This window comes from Lepidochelys olivacea, assembly GCF_965140295.1.
Source record: "Lepidochelys olivacea isolate rLepOli2 genome assembly, chromosome: 16".
NCBI lineage: Eukaryota > Metazoa > Chordata > Testudines > Cheloniidae > Lepidochelys > Lepidochelys olivacea.
The window spans coordinates 6,635,111-6,654,279 of record NC_140426.1 but is presented as its reverse complement, the minus strand read 5'-3'; the positions used below and the strand labels follow the sequence as shown (position 1 = coordinate 6,654,279).

Here is a 19,169-nt window from a genome sequence, read left to right as displayed (position 1 = left end):
CTGAGCTATTCCTCCCCCCAAAATTCACTCTGGTTCACCCAGAGACACGGAAACCAGGCACCCTAAGGCTTTGCAGCAAACCAACATAGCCCCAGGAGGTCCCACTGAGATTTGAACTCAGATCGCAGGATTCAGAGGTCTGAGTGCTGACCATTACACCATGGGACCTGCTTGTGTTTTCTTTAAAAATAATCTTAGCATTCAGGAAAAAAATCTTAGCATTTTCCTCTGATAAACTTCCACTTGGAGCTGAGCCCCTGGGAACCCAGTCTCAGCCAGATGGGAACTTTCACCTCCAAGTTGCCAGGGAACAGACATGGCTTATCCTGTGGAACCAGGCTCAAAGTGCCTCTGACTCCATAGCTGGCATCTCTAGGACTGCTTGGGCTAGGTCCACAGTCCTGCTGGTTGGGGAGCGTTAGGCAGGTGATAGCAACAGCTCAGCAGAGGTCTCCTGAGCCCCTGGATGGAACGTGGCTACTCTAACCCCTGCACACATACAGCTGATCGTGCTCTCGCACATGCAATGTATGGAGAGCTCAGAGTGCTCCTTGAGAGCTGGGTACAGACTTGAGGATGGCCAGGGAGACGTTCTGCTTCCATGGGCTGTCTTTGCGCATCCCAATTCCAAAGCCAGAGCGGAAGAAAAGCTCCCCTGTTGTCACCAGGTCACACTTCTGGGAGGCTTCGAACTCCAGCACTGCTGAGTCCCAGATGAAGGCATGGAGCTTGCTAATGCAGCACGGAGAAAGGAGAAGCCAGGTCAGTGTGGCAGCATGGACTGGCTTGTCTTAACTTACTACAGCTGCATGATCTGCAGAGAGTGTTAACAGTTATCAGCTCTAATATAACCATCAGGCAAGGCCAATATAGTCTCTTAAAGGGAAGCAGCAGCACCCATTCTGATGCATGCAGCAGCCCTCTTTTGAAGGGCAGAAGCACTTTCAGAGCCATAATACACTGCACCATGAATGCGAAATGGGGTTTACACAGCACTTGACGTTTCTCAGCCCCTTGTAGAGACGCCATCTCATGGTCCACAGTGGAAAGGCAGGTCTCAGCCCTGCTTTCTGTGCAGTAGGGAGAGGCCCTTTCCAGTCTGTATCCCACGACCCTACCACCCCCCAAAAGCACCACCCAGAGAAGCTTTACACCTTTCTGCGCTTGCCCCAAGTGTCATACCCGTTCCCCATGCCCCTGTCCCCTATAGCACTAGCATATCCAGGTATCATACCCCCCATACCCCTGCCCCCTATAGCATTAGCACAGTCCTGTGGACAGCTGAATGGCCCTGCTTTGCTCATAACCGGTAGCCCTCTGGCACAGGGACCAGCCCCACCCAGCCCCAGTGTGCCGAAATCTGGCCCCCATCCAGCCCAGCACCTCAAACGCCTTCTCTTCATTCCAGGTCACAGATCCCAGCCCACAGCCAGCCAGGACATCGTCTCCTAGGAAGCGCCCCCGCGTGGCCTGCAGCACTGGCAGGCTGGGCTTGGCCCCGCACGCTGCGCCAGGCCCTACGCCCTGACCAACAACGAGAGCTGCAGCGAGCCTGGGGGGGTGGGGGACGGCAGCGCGGTCCCTGCAGGCCCCACAGCCCGGTCTGCCGCAGTTAGGCAGGACTCAGCCCCTCTCTCACCTGTCCCTGACAGCCTGGATGGCTTCGGCAGCGCTCTCGTAGTTGTGCTTCTCCATGTGCCGGTACATGGTGCTCAGCTCCACCTGCCGCCGGAAGTAAATGTCCACCGAGCTCTGCTTCACCGTGGCGTAGATGAACTTATCGGAGGGGTTCCGCAGCTGCAAGGCAAGGCAGAGCCCGGCTGTGAGTGCTGTGCAGGGCCAGCAGTCACAGTGAGCTGGGCGGGGGTCATTCACTCCCTCCCACCTCACCCCTGCATGTCCAGCTGCCACTCACTTGTCCGAACTGCTCCCTTCTCTGGTGAACCAGGGCCGGGCACCTGACTCCCTTTGAAAATCCTGGCCCGCATCGGCAGTGCCCCTGAACTCTCATGGGGGGCCCTGTCTCTTGTGTGTCTGGCTTGTCTGATTTCAGCCGTCAGCTCTCCAGAGCAGGAAATGGGACTTAGCTAGGTTTGTAAAATGCATGAAAATCTGCCCTGCCACAGCAATGATTTAATTAATTACAATTAGTACATCATTAATCGTTTCCTATTAGCTCAAGTTCCCTAAGCACTGACAATGACAACACCTTGATTGGTGCTGTTTCTGGACAAGATTCCCTGTTGGGTGGGTCGGCCGGCCATTCTCTATCACCACGCCATGTAAGCGCCTGCACCAGTATTTAACAGAACCGGAGTAGAATCGATGTCGGGCTCTATTCTCCTGCCTTTGTGCAGAACATGAGCTGACAGCTTTGAGGGGCTCAGGGGGCCCTTCACAATTTTGGAACCCCTTCCCCCCCAGCACTGATTCTTATCCCTCGTGTTTTCACAATGCTGGGGCTGGGGTTGTGCCTGCTTGTAAAACAGCTGCTGCCAAGAGTTCCCTCTCACCCCTCCTGCCCCAGCCTGCAGGCCTTACATCTCACTTCTCCTTGGTATTGGGTCCTGCCCCCTCTAGCACATCAGAAAACAGCAGGAAGAGCAGATGGGCAGGGGGACTCTGGCACTGTCTCAGGTGAGGGGAGCCAGCAGCCTGGCCCTGGGCCTCTCTCTGTGCTCTTCATAGCAGTGCCTGGGGAGTGTCTGGGGAGCAGCGGGTCTGGGGAGGGACACAAGGGGAGCATTTCCTTGGCTGCTACGCCTCAGCTTAGAATCTTGAGCACTTGTGTTTGGGGCTCTAAGGATTAATGGTGCCAGAGATCAAGCTACAGGCCCCGCTTCCCGGCCAGGAGATTCACATTAGACCATCATATGTTTCCGCATTTACCCTGCCTCAGTGACGCACGACACACACAAACCCTCTCAGAAAGACACACGCTAATTACCCTGGGGTCGTTAATGCCTGTGATTCTCTCTTCAGGTCTGTCTAACACCAGGAAGGCAGCCAGGTTGGCAGTGTAGGAAGCCACAATGATCATAGCAAAGCCAGCCCACACCATGCCAAGGATACGAGCAGAGAAACTCCGGGGGGCACCTGAGGGGGAAAAGGAGAAAGAGTTGGGAGCAAAGACGCACTCCATATGTGTCAGCAAGGAGAGACCGTCCAGAGCAGACAGGTACCCGGCGGGACACTATGGATCTGATACCCAAGGATGGAAAACAATCCCCCTTGCCTTGTCCGAACTACCACTGTCCGACCCGTCTCCTGAGGCTCTCAGCCACAGGGCATTATGGGAGTCACATGACTGACTCCATGCACCATTCTGGGAATGTCAGGGCACTGGTGCAAAGGGAGAACACAAGTCCAGTTTGCTGTATTGCTTCCCAGTACACAGCCCCACACTTCCCCTTTGCCAGGGAGGCAAATAGCTCCACCCTGGAAATGATTGTCCTTGGTCAGCAGTGCCTCCAGATAGACAGGTCAGCTCTTGCCCGAGTGGAGAATGGGCATTGCTGGTCAGTGACATGGTGAGACATGGTAGGACCGTGTCCCAGTCCACGTAGAAGAGAAACCGTTTGTCTTGGTGTGACAGCAGGTCCTTCTTCAGGAGCTGCTTACCCAGCAGAGGGAATTAGTGGCTAAGGGGGGCCAGGCCAGTGCTTGAGTGGGAGGCCCCAGGGAACAGTGGGTGCTGGAGGAAGAGGTGATTGTCTACAGCAGGGGCACTCGTTCTTCTGAGTCAGCAGTGAGCCAGTGGTACAACTGGAAGTGCCATGTCCTCACCACTGAAGATCCCCTGGCATGTTTTTGTACTAGGAGCAGGCATGTTAGGCCGGAATGCAATGACCATAAAAATGGCCAGACTGGGTGAGACCAAAGGTCCATCCAGCCCAATATCCGGTCTTCCAACAGTGGCCAGTGCCAGGTGCCCCAGAGGGAGTGAACAGAACAGGCCATCATCCCATGTCATCCACTCCCAGCTTCTGGCACTCAGAGATTTAGGGTACACCCAGAACATGGGGATGCATCCCTGACCACCTTGGCTAATAGCCATTGATGGACTTTCCACCAGGACAAAAGCTGTCATTTGACCAGGACACTGGGCAGATCTAAATCCCACCTGCAGTTTCCACCGAAGCAGGTAACACTCTCACCCTATTGGGTGACATGCCTGCTGTGCTCCTGCCGGACCGTGGGATGGAGAGACCCTGTGCGTGCTGCACATGGGAGCCCTGAGCCTTTACGGGATTATTAGCCTCCCATGTGAGAGCTTCCTTTGCCTGTCTCCGGCATGTTCATTGCAGAGAACAGTGCAGTGCGGCCAGGCTGCCCTCACGGACAGCCCCTCCCCTGGACATACATGGCTCTCCTGTTCCCCTTTGGAAGAGGTGCACTTCACAGGCTGGGCTGCTCAGGACCTCTCTCCTCAGCTGGCCAGCATGTAGGGAGCACTAGCCCTGCTTGGGAAAGGTCTGAGCTTAAGAGAGCACCAGCTCCTCTGAAAGCCCCAATGCTGCCACAGGTGTGCTCTGACACATGTGGGCATCGAGCCCCCAGGACCAGTGCATTACAGCAGACTGCAGCATGTAAGCAGGGCCCAGCTGGTCTGGGAGCAGTTTGCCTCCACCCTGTCCCTCTGGCCGCCCTACTGGAGGGACTCCAAGAGCTCGTGAGAGCTGCTGCTGGTCAGAAGAGTTCATCAGCTCAGTTACACCTGCTCTGGGGTGGCTGACTGGACACAGAGCAGCAGCCCATTGATACAGCTTAACTCAAGGGGTACAGTTCCCTCTGGTCACAGAGCTCCCAGCCTGGACCTAGCAGAGGGCCCCTACCTGAGGGGGGCTCAGCAGTGGGGCCAGGACCAGAGAGGGGGACACACCCAGGAAGGACTTGGTGCTGCCCCTCCCAGATGCTGCCACTCCGAAAGAGGGGAAGATGGATATGAAGCTCCCCCAGCATATTGGACTGGTATCTCGCTCAGATCTGAGATGAAGCAACTGGGCCTGCTACTCCAAGGGCCCTGATGTGTGCTAATGCCTTCTCAATTCATAGTATTTGAAGCAAGAAGGGACCACTGTGATCATCTAGTCTCACCTCCTGTATACGACAGCCCATTTAGGTTCCCTGAATTAACTCTTATTGAACTCAAACAGATCTTACCTTCTCCGATCCCAGAGTTCAGCAACACTCCCCAAGAGAACCACATGGCCGAGGAGAGGGTCAGTGCGTCTTCCTCCTCTTCCTCACTGTTAACTTTGAACCGGCCGAACGGGCTGAAAAACAGGGCCAACCGCTTTGCTGGCACACACAGCCCCAGTGCTGCCCAGCACGTCTCATTCCCATGGCTGCTCCCCAACGCTCCCACACCGGGGCCACACCCTGAAGCTGCCTTCAGCATCTCCGGCCCCACATGACTGCGCCCCATGGACGACAACCCCCTCCGGCAATGTCACACAACCATCTCCCACTTCCCAGGCTGGACAGGTAGCTCTTCCCACTCCCATCCACTGGCGTCCCACTGCCAGGGGCAGCCTCAGCATGGCCCCCTGTCCGATTCCTGCAGCCACCCCCTGCTCCCTAGAGCTTCCCCCAGAGCAGTGGGGTTCCCATCACAGGCATGTCTATGCTGATCTGATTTAGCCATTCATGCTGCTACGGCTCCAGCCTCTGGGCCCATGAAGAGAAAATCCTAAAAATAAAGATCGGCTCACAGCCCCTTGACCACTTGCAAGGTATGAATGGACTCGGCTCCCACATCAATTGTATGAGAGCCTGCTGCCCACTGGTACGGGCTGCCTGGGGAGGTGGGAGTCACACTGCATGAAGGGCTGGACACTTGGCCTCTTGGGGAAATAAGGGAAGAAAATTCCAGAGTCCGCCGAGTCTGCCCTGGCCTGAAGCCCCCAGGTTTAACTCTAGGGGCTAGTGCTGGGGCATCGAGAGTGTCAGCCCAGTATCTGGGCCAAGAGCCAGGGTCCCACGGGTCCGGGAGCCAGTCCCTGGAGCTCCACAGCACTCAGAGTCACTCAGGAGCCAGTGCAGCCCGTGGAGCCTTGGTTTAGATGCTCCCGAGAGCTAACACTGACAGCAGAGCACTCGCGCTCGCCAGCAGGCCTCGGGGGAGCCCCGTGTAGAGGTGCCAGTGACCCAGCTCGAGTCCCCTCCCTGTCCCCTCTCCACCCCGTCCTAAGTGCACCCCCCCACACGCGCCCACTCTCACCCAAAGGTCAGTTACCTGAACCGGTCTAAGAGATACAACATCACGGCCACGACATGCACTGAGAGTCCCACCAGCAGCCACAGCGTGCTCTGGAAAGGCTGCATGAACGAGTCGAGGGTGCTGCGGGGGATTTCCTAGCACAGAGGGAAGGAGCATTGGCACCTAGCAGGAAAGAGTCATTTAGGAAACCAAATCCCTGCCAATCTGCCGCTCTGCCAGCCCCCTGCATCCAGCCCTGCCTTCCCGCATCCTGTGCTTTGGATGGTCCATGTAGCCGGGGACAATACCGCTGCAATAGGAATGCAGCCCCCTTCGGGGGCAGACTGCAGGAACTGTCCCACACTGGCCCCAGAGGAAAGACTAGACATTCAAACAAGCCTGTGCATTGCTCCTGCTCCCAAATCAGAGAGCAGCCCTCAGCCGGGATGCTCGGAATGTAGTAGCCTCTCCCCACTCTGGAGCAAGAGGGAGCCAAAGACTTTATATGGAGTGGAGCAGGAGGGACCCAAGGCTTGGCCTGTTCCTGCAGGTGTGGGCTTGTAGTCACTACTTTAAAGGGGAGGCTCCAGAGACACTTTATTTTCATTCAGCCTCCAAGGGAGGTTTAGCCTCCACCCAACAAAGAGAGTCCAGGGGCCAGGTCCATTCTCCAGCCTGCAAGGATTTAGTTTCCTTCTTAAAAGAGAGGATTCAAAGATCATGTTTGTGCAAAACCATTGGAAACTTTGCTTTTCCCTGGTGCCATCACTGGAAAGCAGGGAATGGGGGTGGGGGAATAACCTTGGGAGGGCAGAAGAGTTTGGGAGATGGACCTTCTCCTGGTCCAGAGGGATGTGAGGAGATGACATGTATATGTAGGGGCATTGCCGGCAGATCGAGGGACGTGATCGTTCCCCTCTATTCGACATTGGTGAGGCCTCATCTGGAATACTGTGTCCAGTTTTGGGCCCCACACTACAAGAAGGATGTGGAAAAATTGGAAAGAGTCCAGCGAAGGGCAACAAAAATGATTAAGGGACTGGAACACATGACTTATGAGGAGAGGCTGAGGGAACTGGGATTGTTTAGTCTGCGGAAGAGAAGAATGAGGGGGGATTTGATAGCTGCTTTCAACTACCTGAAAGGGGGTTCCAAAGAGGATGGCTCTAGACTGTTCTCAATGGTAGCAGATGACAGAACGAGGAGTAATGGTCTCAAGTTGCAGTGGGGGAGGTTTAGGTTGGATATTAGGAAAAACTTTTTCATGAGGAGGGTGGTGAAACACTGGAATGCGTTACCTAGGGAGGTGGTGGAATCTCCTTCCTTAGATATTTTTAAGGTCAGGCTTGACAAAGCCCTGGCTGGGATGATTTAGTTGGGGATTGGTCCTGCTTTGAGCAGGGGGTTGGACTAGATGGCCTCCAGAGGTCCCTTCCAACCCTGATATTCTATGATTCTACGATTCTATGACCCGGCTCCATAGCCAATAAGACTGTCATGGAGGGGTTCAGCTGCAGCATGGGGAGGCACGTGAGGTTGGCAGGGTTGCCAGGTGTCTGGCTGAACACCTGGCCGAAAAGGGACCCTGGTGGCTCCAGTCAGCACCGCTGACTAGGCCGGTAAAAGTCTGGTTGGCGATGCTGCAGGGCTAAGACAGGCTAGTTCCTACCTGTCCTGGGTCTGCACTGCACCCTGGAAGCGGCCAGCAGGTCCAGCTTCTAGGCGAGGTGGGTCATGGGGGCGCCACGTGCTGCCCCACCCCGAGCACCGGCTCTGCACTCCCATTGGCCGCGGTTCCCGGCCAATGGGAGCTGGGGGGCAGTGCCTATGGGCGAGAGCAGCGTGCGGAGCCTCCTGGCCCCCACACCTAGGAGCTGGACATGCTGGCCACTTATGGGGTGCAGCGCGGAGCCAGGACAGGCAGGGAGCCTGCCTTAGCCCCACTGCGCCACTGACCAGGAGCTGCCTGAGTTAACCCCGTATGGCAGCCCTAAGCCCTAAACCCCCTGCCCCAGCCCTGAGCCCCTCCAAACCCAGTGCCCACTCCTGCACCGCAAACCCCTCATCCCCAGCCCCACCCAGAGCCCACACCTCCACCCCAGAGCCCTCACCCCCCCACACACCCCAACCCCCTGCCTCAACCCACAGCCGCCTCCCACACTCCGAATCCCTCGGCCCCACCCCCCCAGCCCAGATCTCCTTCCCGCACCCTGAAACCCTCATTTCTGGCCCTGCCACGGAGCCCGCACCTCCAGCCCAGAGCCTCCCACACCCTGGGAGTTGGGGTACTCCCTCCCACACCCCAACCCTCTGCCCCAGCCCAGCGCACCCTCCCACACCCTGAACCCCTCATATCTGGCCCCACCCCGGAACCTACACCCCCAGTTAGAATCCTCACCCCCTCCCGCACCCCAGCCCCCTGCCCCAGGCCAGTGAAAACGAGCGAGGGTGAGGGAGAGCGAGCCACCGAGGGAGGGGGAATGTAGTGAGCGGGGGCGGGGCCTCAGGGAAAGGGCTGGGCTAGGGTGTTCAGTTTTTTCCACTTAGAAAGTTGGCAACCCTACGGGGGAAAGGAGGCTGAACAGGCCGGTGGTGGCACCCATATTGCCAAAAGGCTACAACCCTTATGTTCATTCGTTGGTTAGTAGTAAGTGACCTCGCCCAGTGCCCAGGGCACTGTACCATCATACTTAATAAATCACCTGTAAAGACCAACACGACTAACGATATAGCCGAAGCATGCACCTCACGCTCCAGCAAATACAGGGAACAGGGAGGGGACGGGTTCTTGTGACGGGGCCTAGAGTGACCGTAATGAAAACTACCTGCAGGGAAAGTCTCCCGGTAGTGCTTAAAACTGGGAGAGGGACAGCAGAGGAGAGTCAGTCCCAGGCACTGGAGTCACTGCCCCCGACCGTCCAACAGCGCTGAGCGCAAGGCTCCAGGAGGGGGTCTCACTCCCCTGTGGAGCTGGAGCCTGCACTGCTAAGGGCCTTGAAACCTGCGGGGCCAAGGAGCCAGTATAAAATGCAGGGTTGGTGTATCATGGTTGCAGCCTGCCCAGTAAATGTGGGATGGACTAAGGCGCAGGGGTGGGTCTTGGGAGGCAGGAAGAGGGGCCTTGGATGGGGAGGAAGCAGCCTCGGGCAGGGATGGATGAGAGGCCTGGGGCAGGAAGAGAAGTGGGGCTGAGGTGGAGGTTTTGTCCAGAGGCACTCGTTAGCTGGGGCTGCCTGGGTGTGGGGAGGGAACCCACTTTCCGCCCCTGCCTGTCTCTGAGGGGCATGTCTGCTGGCACTAGCTGCATCCACCCTTACCTTCTTCACCAGGATGGTGAGACCCTGGTACTTGAAGGGCTTGGAGAATTCGATGTACTGCGCACGCTCATTATTGATGGTGAGGGGGGCTACGATCATGTCTGCCTGGCCGCTCAGGAGCTCCCCCATCATCCCGTTCCACTCCTTCTTATTGCTGTTATTGACCTGCAAGAGCCAGCAGCCAGGGTCAGCCCCACTCTGCTGCTGACCCCGAGGTGCTCGCCCCCCCAAGGCTCTGCGAACACCTCCACAGGCCGCATCAGCACATTCAACCTCTCCCGTTTGGGGCAGAGAGGGGGGCTTTGGCTGAGGCTCCTCACAGCAACCCCAGCTGCTGCTGACAGCGGCCGATATACATTTCTCCTGCGTCAACACAAAGGGACATGTCCAAACTCACCCGCTCCTGTGTGCCAAATTTACCATCAGCAACGAGGTGAACTTCGTAGGTGAAATTCATCACCCCTGCAAGTCTGATCAGCAGGTCGATGCAGAAGCCATAGCAGCACAGCGACACAGTGGGGCGTCCTGTAGAGGGGAGCAGGGATGAGGGAGGGTTATGCAGCACCACAAAGATTGCAGAGAATTCCTCCCATCAGCGCCTAACCCAGCAGAAGCTAGTGAGCCCATGCGAAGGACTGGGAGACCCGGGGCTGCAAATTAGTGAGCTAACAAACAAGTTTGCTAACAGCGAAGAGAACGCATCCGCTCTGTGCCACGGGGCAGCTCTCCTGTGTCGGAATAGTTCCAAGTCCTCCAGTAAATACTCTGCCATGTATTTTGCAAGAGTGAAGAAGTCACAGCAATGAGACCTCACTGCAGCCCTGTGCTCAGAAATGAGAAACACCCAGACATGGTTTACTTGTGATTTATGTGTGCAGTGAATTAGCAAGGTTAAAAAGGAAACCTATCAATGCCACTGAAATGCATTCACCACTGCGGTGGAATGCAGTAGATGTTTCGCAGCCCACAGCAACACTGCTCAACAATTCAGGGTAGGAAATGAAGGAGAATACAGTGTTCAACTCAAGGAATTTAGGAAGACAAAGTAACTTTCCACATTGGAATTTACTGCCATGGGATATTTTACTATGGTATGGGGGAAGAGACAAAAATAAAGAGAGAACAAAGGAAGGAGACAGTGAGTAAGAGAGAGAAAGAGGCATGAGGCGAGTCAGAGAGAAGGGAAGAAAGGAGAAGACGAGAGGAATGCAGAAAGAGGAGAGACCAGCATGGAGGCTGTATCTCTGTGTGCAGGGGCATCTGAGATTCCCAACACCCACATGGCAATGGAGAGGAGCTAAATGGGGCACTCTCTGGCCTGGCAAGGTACTCAGATATTTTCCAGTGGGCTGCTCTCTTTCAAGTTCTGCAGGCCGCAGAGCAGGATTGGGCTCCCTCACTTTTTTGATCTGAGGTCCTGCTGCATGTTCATTCCCTGGAAGAAGTTACCTGGGATGGTCTCATTGGGTCCAGTGCAAAAGACCTTTTTCACTGGGTCTCCATTGATGGTAATTTCTTCCTTACATGTTCCATCGGCTTGTGTTGCTTTCACGTACACAAAGGGCTCTTGGTGAATTGTCACAATCTGTGGAGGAAGCAGAAATGCCCATTTGCCTCAGAGACTAAGCCTCTGCAAGGTGGCCTTCTCCTTCCCCAAGGGGATGTGGGATGCCCCAATAAAACACAAACTGTCTAGACTACTCAGTCTAGTTTGTTCGTGGCAAGGATCCCACGGTGCCCATCACAAATAAAGGAGTCCTCTTTCCTAAAGCAAGGCTCAGCCAGGAGAGCAGGCTGTGATGGGCTTTGAAAGTAAGGACAGGAAGTGTTTGCTGAAGGGGTCAGAGGTCACAAAGGGAAGGCTCCTTCAAATGCATAATGATAATAATAATAATCCTCCCCCCACCCAGCTCTCTCACAGCACTTCTCCCGCATGGATTTCAAAGCACTTTAAAAATTAGGCTAATAGCATTACCCTCATTTTACACATGGGAAACTGAGGCATAGAAGGAGGCCTTATTCAGTAAGTAACTTATTCAGGGTCACCCAACAGGCCAAAGGCAGAACCAGAAAGAGCACCCATGTCTCCTGCATCCAGGCCAGTGCTCTGTCCAGTAGGTCACACCAGCTCAAGCTAAAATGAATCCCCTTTAGATTTGACCTAGGAACTGGGACAGAGACCCCCACTCAGGGCCCCATTTACAAACAGACAACACAACAGTGAATGAGTCTGGGCCTGCCCCGCATTTACATTTAAGACCCTTGACACTGCTCTGCCAGGGAAAAGGGCTTGACAGTGCGTGTAGATGTGCTTTTGTGTAACTTAATGCACTCCCACGTTGCAGCCCGAGATGCTGCTGGCGCAGCATAACGAGGCTTTTTAATGTAACTGAGACTCAGTCCTGCCACAAGGCCAGGAGATACGTGAGAGGAGTTACTAGTGGCTCCATCTCACCAGCTGAGTCATTTGCTGGTACCTTCAATTTGGTTGACATCTGATAGCCCGCAGGTTTCTCTGTCTCTCCCCCTGGCCAGATGATCTTCCGGTCATTGGGCAGGACCTGCAAGTGTCACCGAGAGAAGGAGAGAGAGACATTAGATGGCTGGTGCAGGCTCTGCACCTCCATCTCTGGCTCTCCCTGGAGGAACATACGTACATGGCTGCCATTGTAAACCCCAACTTGAACCAGTTTCCGGTTCTGCAGGTTCATGATGCTGTAATTGGCGAATTTCCTGTCCCCGTCTTCATTGAACTCCAGTCTCCCGGTCACACCCTCGGTGTACTTGCACGACATCAACACTCTACAAAGAATACCGCCGTTTAGGTTCCAGCACATGTTTCTTCATCTGCTCTCCTCCCAGAACACAGGGCAGCAGGGCAGATGAGAGCTCAGTGAGAGAGCTTTGGTGGCTAGGGGATCGGGCCCTTCGTTAGTCAATGAGATAAAAGTTGTGGATCTGTTTTCCCTAGACTAGATCGCCCCCAGCAGCTTGCAATGAGCCCAGGAACTACCCCTGAGTTTTCAAACCTCATGGAGCCCTGAGCTCAGCAGGTGTTACTCTATGAACTGATCAGTGGAGCAGACACAGCAGATCAAAACAAATCAGACCATGTGAGCTAGAATGGGACACTGGGCACTGAATGAATATCAAGAGAATGAGACTACAAATTCACTTCTTCTCCCAAGCAAGAGTGAGCATCACCAAGATGAGATCCTGCAGAGAAACTGAGCTCTAGGGCACTCACATCCCATCCCGCAGAGCAACTCAGCCTCGCAGTACAGAGATCCCAGCCTGCAGATCTCCCAAGTGCCACAGCACCAAAGAGCACGCCTACGGCCTCCCGGATCAAATGACATCCCAGGTGTAAAGCTACAGATTTTATGAACAAAGCTACTTTGCATGTGTAATGCATAATATTCTGAAACTCTTACATTTTCTAAATGAAAACCATTCCCCCCAATTCTATTCACCGTTCCTCAGTGGGGTCTAGTCCCATGTGACGTTTCAAGCTGACATGCTATTGTGCTGTAGACCAGTACAAAATTAAATGAAAAGTTGCTGGCATTTTTTTTTACCATGGACAAGATTATGCTTATATTTGTTTCATTCCCTATTAGTCCAAAACTGATGGGATGGTGTGCTCAGACTTTGCAAATGGATTTTCCATATTCACCAAACCGAAAGTGAATTCCTTGGAAAAGTATCATCTGAAAATAGCTGATCGGAATGGAAGTGGTTGTGCACATTCCCCGCGGTTTCCTGCAGTGATCGCTGTTGCTCTTAATTACTCTGCACAGATTCACTTTCCATCTTGAGTGACAAAATCATGTAGATGTATTAAAAAAATGAAGTATCAATTCAAATCCCCTTCCCTCTCTCATCAGTGGATTAATTCACCAGCAGAATTAGCATGAGAACCCAGGTAGGCCGGCGCCTAGTCCTGTGCTCCAACCACTAGGTTACACCACCTCTTCAAACATTTGGGGAATTTGGGGAACTCATAATCCAGTTCCTACCCAAAGTAATGATTGATAGTAAATAACCAAACATATGGTGTGTAGGGGTGGAGGGCGGGGTGAGCCCAGGTGCCTAGGTACCTCTTGAAAAGAGGGCCAGTCTTCCAGATGTTGGTGTTCCCAACGCAGCCTCTCGGGGGGTCCGTGATATTCTCCTTCTCGAATAAGTCATGGACTGCCTGAGCTACCACTGCAACAGCATCGCTGATGTGAGCTGACTCGTTCTTCCCATTAATGAGCTGCAAACCAATCACCCCTGGAGCAAACAGAGAGCATGGCACAGGTCAGAGAACCCCAGGCAGACATGCCCTCCCTGTAAGTCCTTCTTGCCAACACTGAACTAAGATCCATGGATCCCCTGATCCTGGCCTTCAGCTAGCAGAGTTCCACCAAGAGGCCAATGAACTCTGAACTGTGGTGGACCCGCTCCCTACAAACCTTGGTGCTGAGGGGGGCAGGAGTTAGGCTCAAGCTGGGGCTACCTGATTGCCAGCTTCCTTCTGTAAGAAGGCACTTTGCTACTTTGCTTTGTGTTATGGGGAGCACACTGGGAATTCAGATGGCAGGCAGGCAGTAGAAGTCGTAGACAATGCATGTGGAAGACCCAGCACTGAAACTGAAACCCAAGTTTAAGAGGCATTATTGACTTTTCGAATTGGAGTGAGTGTTTGCTCTGGGCATGGGGGAGCGAATCTGGGAGTGATATCAGCTAAAGCTGTTGTTGTTCCCCTAGAAGCAGTCAGGGAAATAAGCTTGGTTAGTGACTATTTGAACTCAATGCTGCAATTAGTTTGTCTGCAATACAAAGCAACTCAGTGAATCAGCTTCACCATCCTCTGTGTCCTTTTCGTTGATGCCCCCCCCCCGCCCCCGCACAAAGTGCTTAATGCACTGGACTGCTGCTATGGCAACATGCTCTTAGGACACAGTCAGACACTATATGAGGTTGCTTTTGCCAGTCCCAGTTTGGGAAAGGGAGGGGCTTATCAAAAGGCTGCCCTTCCCCACAAGATCTCTGAAACTTTCCACACTCCCTTGATTCTGACTTGGATCATGAACCGTAACAATAGAGAGGAAGGGAAAGGGGATCAAACACAGCAGTGGAATGAAGATGTTCTGGTTCCAAGACAGGTTCTCTGCTTGGCCCTGGATTTTCTTGCGTACACTTGTACAGGTGATGTCAGGAAGCCAGGAAGATTGCCAACCATATCAAAGTGAGAACAAGCAAGGAGAAAAAGAATGAGGTGGAACAGACTTTTCTATTGCAAGGCCAGCCTAAAACACAGATCTTGCACTCTCTTTGCTACAGGGTGTGCCTCTCTCAGGCCATGCAGGCTGCTTGTTAGTTCCAACGAGACAGGAGTTTAGTGGAGGATGGACTATAACCCTGGCCTCACCTGCATGCTCTTTATGCCATTTGGGCAGCACAAAAGGAACGAGAGTCACCCTAACAGCAGCTGGGGATTCCCCTCCTGACATAGGGGAATCCCTGGGTGGGGTGAAGCTGGCATAAGTGGGGATCTGGCCCTAAAAATATTTGGATGTTTGCAACATCACACATGACCTTTGAGAAAGAACATACTTTCAAGATTTTGTTCTGAGTCCCAAGTTCCTCCTCCTGCCGGGGACTGCCTTTCTAATCCATCTCCACTTTTCCATTTTACAGAGAAACAGGCTTTTTGGACGCTTTATGGACACTACGAAGGCTTTCTGGAAACCTCTGTGAGCTGTGGCTTTTTAAGAATGGTCGTACTGGGTTGGAGTAAAGGTCCCTCTAGCCCAGTGTCCCATCTGCCGACAATGGCCAGGACCAGGTGCCCCAGGGGGAATGAACAGAGCAGGCAAATCATCCAGTGATCCATCCCTGGTTGCTCATTCCCCGCTACAGCATTTTTGCAAAACAATTCCCTTTTGGCTTAATTTCTGCTTCTGAAGTATTTCAGAGAGTGGTGTCTCAGCTCCCGGGGGCATGTTGCTATTAGGAAGACATTCTCATCTTTGCTAAAACTCTTCCTGAGCATAATGCTGTTCTAGCCCAGGTACTAACCTACCTGCAACTAGCTGATATAAAGTTGAAGGGGCCAAGTGCAGTTTTGCAAAAAATGCTGTAGAGTTCCTAGGGCATTCTCTGCCAACCCACGGTATGAAAGCAACATCTGAATGGCTGCAAGCTGTCGCTCGTTACCATTACCTGCTCATCACGGCGGCTGAGGTTCATTCCTTGGCCTAGCTTAATACATAGGTGGCTATGCTTTGCCCAGTTTTAGTATCCTTGCGAAGCCCCTGGGAAATTTAACCCAGGGCCAGGACCAGTTGGTTTGGACCGAAGAAGCAAAGCAAGTTTTTGAAACCCTGCGTCAAGACCTCTGTCGGATCCATTCTCATGCTTATTTTGATCCATGGAAGCCCAGAGTGCTTCAAATTGATGCATTCAATCAGTGTCCGGGCACCGTTCTGCTCTAGGAGGGATGGCGGTTGTCTTTGCATCCCATACTCTCACCCCAACAGAAGCAAACTATTCCCAGACTGAGCTATAGTTCTTGGCAATGGTTTTTGCTATTATATGCTTCCCGGTTTATTTAGTGAGAAGACATTTCACCTTTGAAACGGATCATTTGCCTATTCCAGGCCTCTGTTATAAGGCCATTGATCTGCTGAATGTGAGGCTGCAGCAGTGGGTTCTTCAGGGACAGCAGTATGACTTTGATTTGGTACATCTCAAAGGAAGATGTAATATACTTGCCCATGCTCTTTCGAGAAATTCTGCTGGTTTGGCACCCTAGTATGCAGAAATAGCAGAGCACACCATATGTTGTTGACTGAAAGAGATGTCAACTGACTCAAGGAGGAATCATAGAATCATAGAATATCAGGGTTGGAAGGGACCTCAGGAGGTCATCTAGTCCAACCCCCTGTTCAAAGCAGGACCAATCCCCAACTAAATCATCCCAGCCAGGCCTTTGTCAAGCCTGACCTTAAAAATATCTAAGGAAGGAGATTCCACCACATCCCTAGGTAACGTATTCCAGTGTTTCACCACCCTCCTAGTGAAAAAGGTTTTCCTAATATCCAACCTAAACCTCCCCCACTGCAACTTGAGACCATTACTCCTTGTTCTGTCATCAGCTACCACTGAGAACAGTCTAGATCCATCCTCTTTGGAACCCCCTTTCAGGTAGTTGAAAGCAGCTATCAAATCCCCCCTCGTTCTTCTCTTCCGCAGACTAAACAATCCCAGTTCCCTCAGCCTCTCCTCATAAGTCATGTGTTCCAGTCCCCTAGTCATTTTTGTTGCCCTCCGCTGGATGTTTTCCAATTTGTTCACATCCTTCTTGTAGTGTGGGGCCCAAAACTGGACACAGTACTCCAGATGAGGCCTCACCAATGTCGAATAGAGGGGAACGATCACATCCCTCGATCTGCTGGCAATGCCCCTACGTATACATCCGAAAATGCCATTGGCCTTCTTGACAACAAGGGCACACTGTTGACTCATATCCAGCTTCTCGTCCACTGTAGGTCCTTTTCTGCAGAACTGTTGCTGAGCCATTCAGTCCCTAGTCTGTAGTGGTCCATGGGATTCTTCTTTCCTAAGTGCAGGACTCTGCACTTGTCCTTGTTGAACCTCATCAGATTTCTTTTGGCCCAATCCTCTAATTTGTCTAGGGCCCTCTATATCCTATCCCTACTCTCCAGCGTATCTACCTCTCCTCCCAGTTTAGTGTCATCTGCAAATTTGCTGAGGGTGCAATCCAGACCATCCTCCAGATCATTTATGAAGATATTGAACAAAACCGGCCCAAGGACTGACCCTTGGGCCACTCCACTTGATACCGGCTGCCAACTAGACATGGAGCCATTGATCACTACCCGTTGAGCCCGACAATCTAGCCAACTTTCTATCCACCTTATAGTCCATTCATCCAGCCCATACTTCTTTAACTTGCTGGCAAGAATACTGTGGGAGACCGTGTCAAAAGCTTTGCTGAAGTCAAGGAACAACATGATCGCTGATGCCATCTTCAAGATGCTGAACTGTGCAAGGTGATCTGCATAAGGAGGTTGGCTGGACCCAGTCCTTAACAAAACTTTGTCTATAGTCTACAACATTAATTCTGAGTGCCCAGTGAAGACGTGCTACTCGATATATCTTATACAGAGAAGCCCGGGTGATCCTCCCTGCAGTGTTGTGACAAGCAATCCTGGATATGGCTCATGAAGGACATTTGGGGATTACTAAAAATGAAGGAACTTTTGCAGAGTTATGCTCGGTGGCCAGGGCCGCCCTCAGACATTGAGTGACATGTATAGAACTATTGTTCCTCTGGCACCTTTGAAACCAATAGTTGAAGACAGACCGTGGCAGACAATTGCAGTGGATATTACTGGCCCCTCAATTGCATTGCATGGCTACACACTGTTGACTGTTATAGACTATTACTTTGCCCATTGCATTTATAATTTCACAAGGCATCTCAGAGGAGCTCATTTGTCTCCTAACCACATTATTCGCTACATTTGGTCTACCAGAGAGCTTTCTTTCAGATAATTGGACACCTTTTGTATCCAGAGAATTTGAGGTCTTTCTGATGAGTATTGGTGCAGTACATTATAAATCTGCTGTGTCCCATACCCAAGGAATAGAATAGTGGAGAGACTGCATGGGACTCTGGGAAAGCATATACTTCACATACTGGAGGAATGTAAAAATACCTCAAAGAGGACTCATTGTTAACTGGTGAGATGTGGTGCCGATGGAACGGGAACCGGCCGGGAAGAGGACTCATTGTTAACCGGTGAGATGTGGTGCCGACGGAATGGGAACCGGCCGGGTGCTGACCGAACGGGAACCGGCCGGGAAGAGGACTCTTTGTTAACCGGTGAGATGTGGTGCTGACGGAACGGGAACCGGCTGGGAAGAGGACTCTTTGTTAACAGGTGAGATGTGGTGCCGCCGGAACGGGAACCGGCCGGGAAGAGGACTCACTGTTAATCGGTGAGATGTGGTGCCGATGGAACGGGAACCGGCCGGGAAGAGGTCTCATTGTTAACCGGTGAGATGTGGTGCCGATGGAACGGGAACCGGCCGGGAAGAGGACTCATTGTTAACCGGTGAGATGTGGTGCCGACGGAACGGGAACCGGCCGGGAAGAGGACTCATTTTTAACCGGTCAGATGTGGTGCTGACGGAACGGGAACCGGCCGGGAAGAGGACTCACTGTTAATCGGTGAGATGTGGTGCCGACGGAACGGGAACCGGCCGGGAAGAGGACTCATTGTTAACCGGTGAGATGTGGTGCCGACGGAACGGGAACCGGCCGGGAAGAGGACTCATTGTTAACCGGTGAGATGTGGTGCCGACGGAACGGGAACCGGCCGGGAAGAGGACTCATTGTTAACCGGTGAGATGTGGTGCCGATGGAACGGGAACCGGCCAGGAAGAGGACTCACTGTTAACCGGTGAGATGTGGTGCTGACGGAACGGGAACCGGCCAGGAAGAGGACTCATTGTTAACTGGTGAGATTTGCTGCCAACGGAACGGGAACCGACCTGGAAGAGGACTCATTGTTAACCGGTGAGATGTGGTGCTTACGGAACGGGAGCCGGCCGGGAAGAGGACTCATTGTTAA

General features: G+C 52.9%; 1 protein-coding gene across 11 annotated transcripts in view; it reads right to left on the bottom strand.

Moving 5' to 3' along the window:
• Positions 1-19,169, bottom strand: part of GRIN1 (glutamate ionotropic receptor NMDA type subunit 1) — a 78,330-nt gene that overhangs the window by 18,009 nt on the left and 41,152 nt on the right. For all 11 annotated transcript variants that reach the window (XM_084650198.1, XM_084650195.1, XM_084650200.1 and 8 more), the window contains 11 exons: positions 13,620-13,794; positions 12,177-12,321; positions 11,997-12,080; positions 10,969-11,104; positions 9,917-10,044; positions 9,520-9,684; positions 6,239-6,357; positions 5,164-5,276; positions 2,948-3,096; positions 1,640-1,797; positions 571-732 (listed from right to left, as the gene is read on the bottom strand). In XM_084650198.1, the coding sequence (XP_084506324.1) occupies positions 571-732; positions 1,640-1,797; positions 2,948-3,096; positions 5,164-5,276; positions 6,239-6,357; positions 9,520-9,684; positions 9,917-10,044; positions 10,969-11,104; positions 11,997-12,080; positions 12,177-12,321; positions 13,620-13,794 (1,534 nt within the window). The remainder of the gene's footprint in view (positions 1-570; positions 733-1,639; positions 1,798-2,947; positions 3,097-5,163; positions 5,277-6,238; positions 6,358-9,519; positions 9,685-9,916; positions 10,045-10,968; positions 11,105-11,996; positions 12,081-12,176; positions 12,322-13,619; positions 13,795-19,169) is intronic.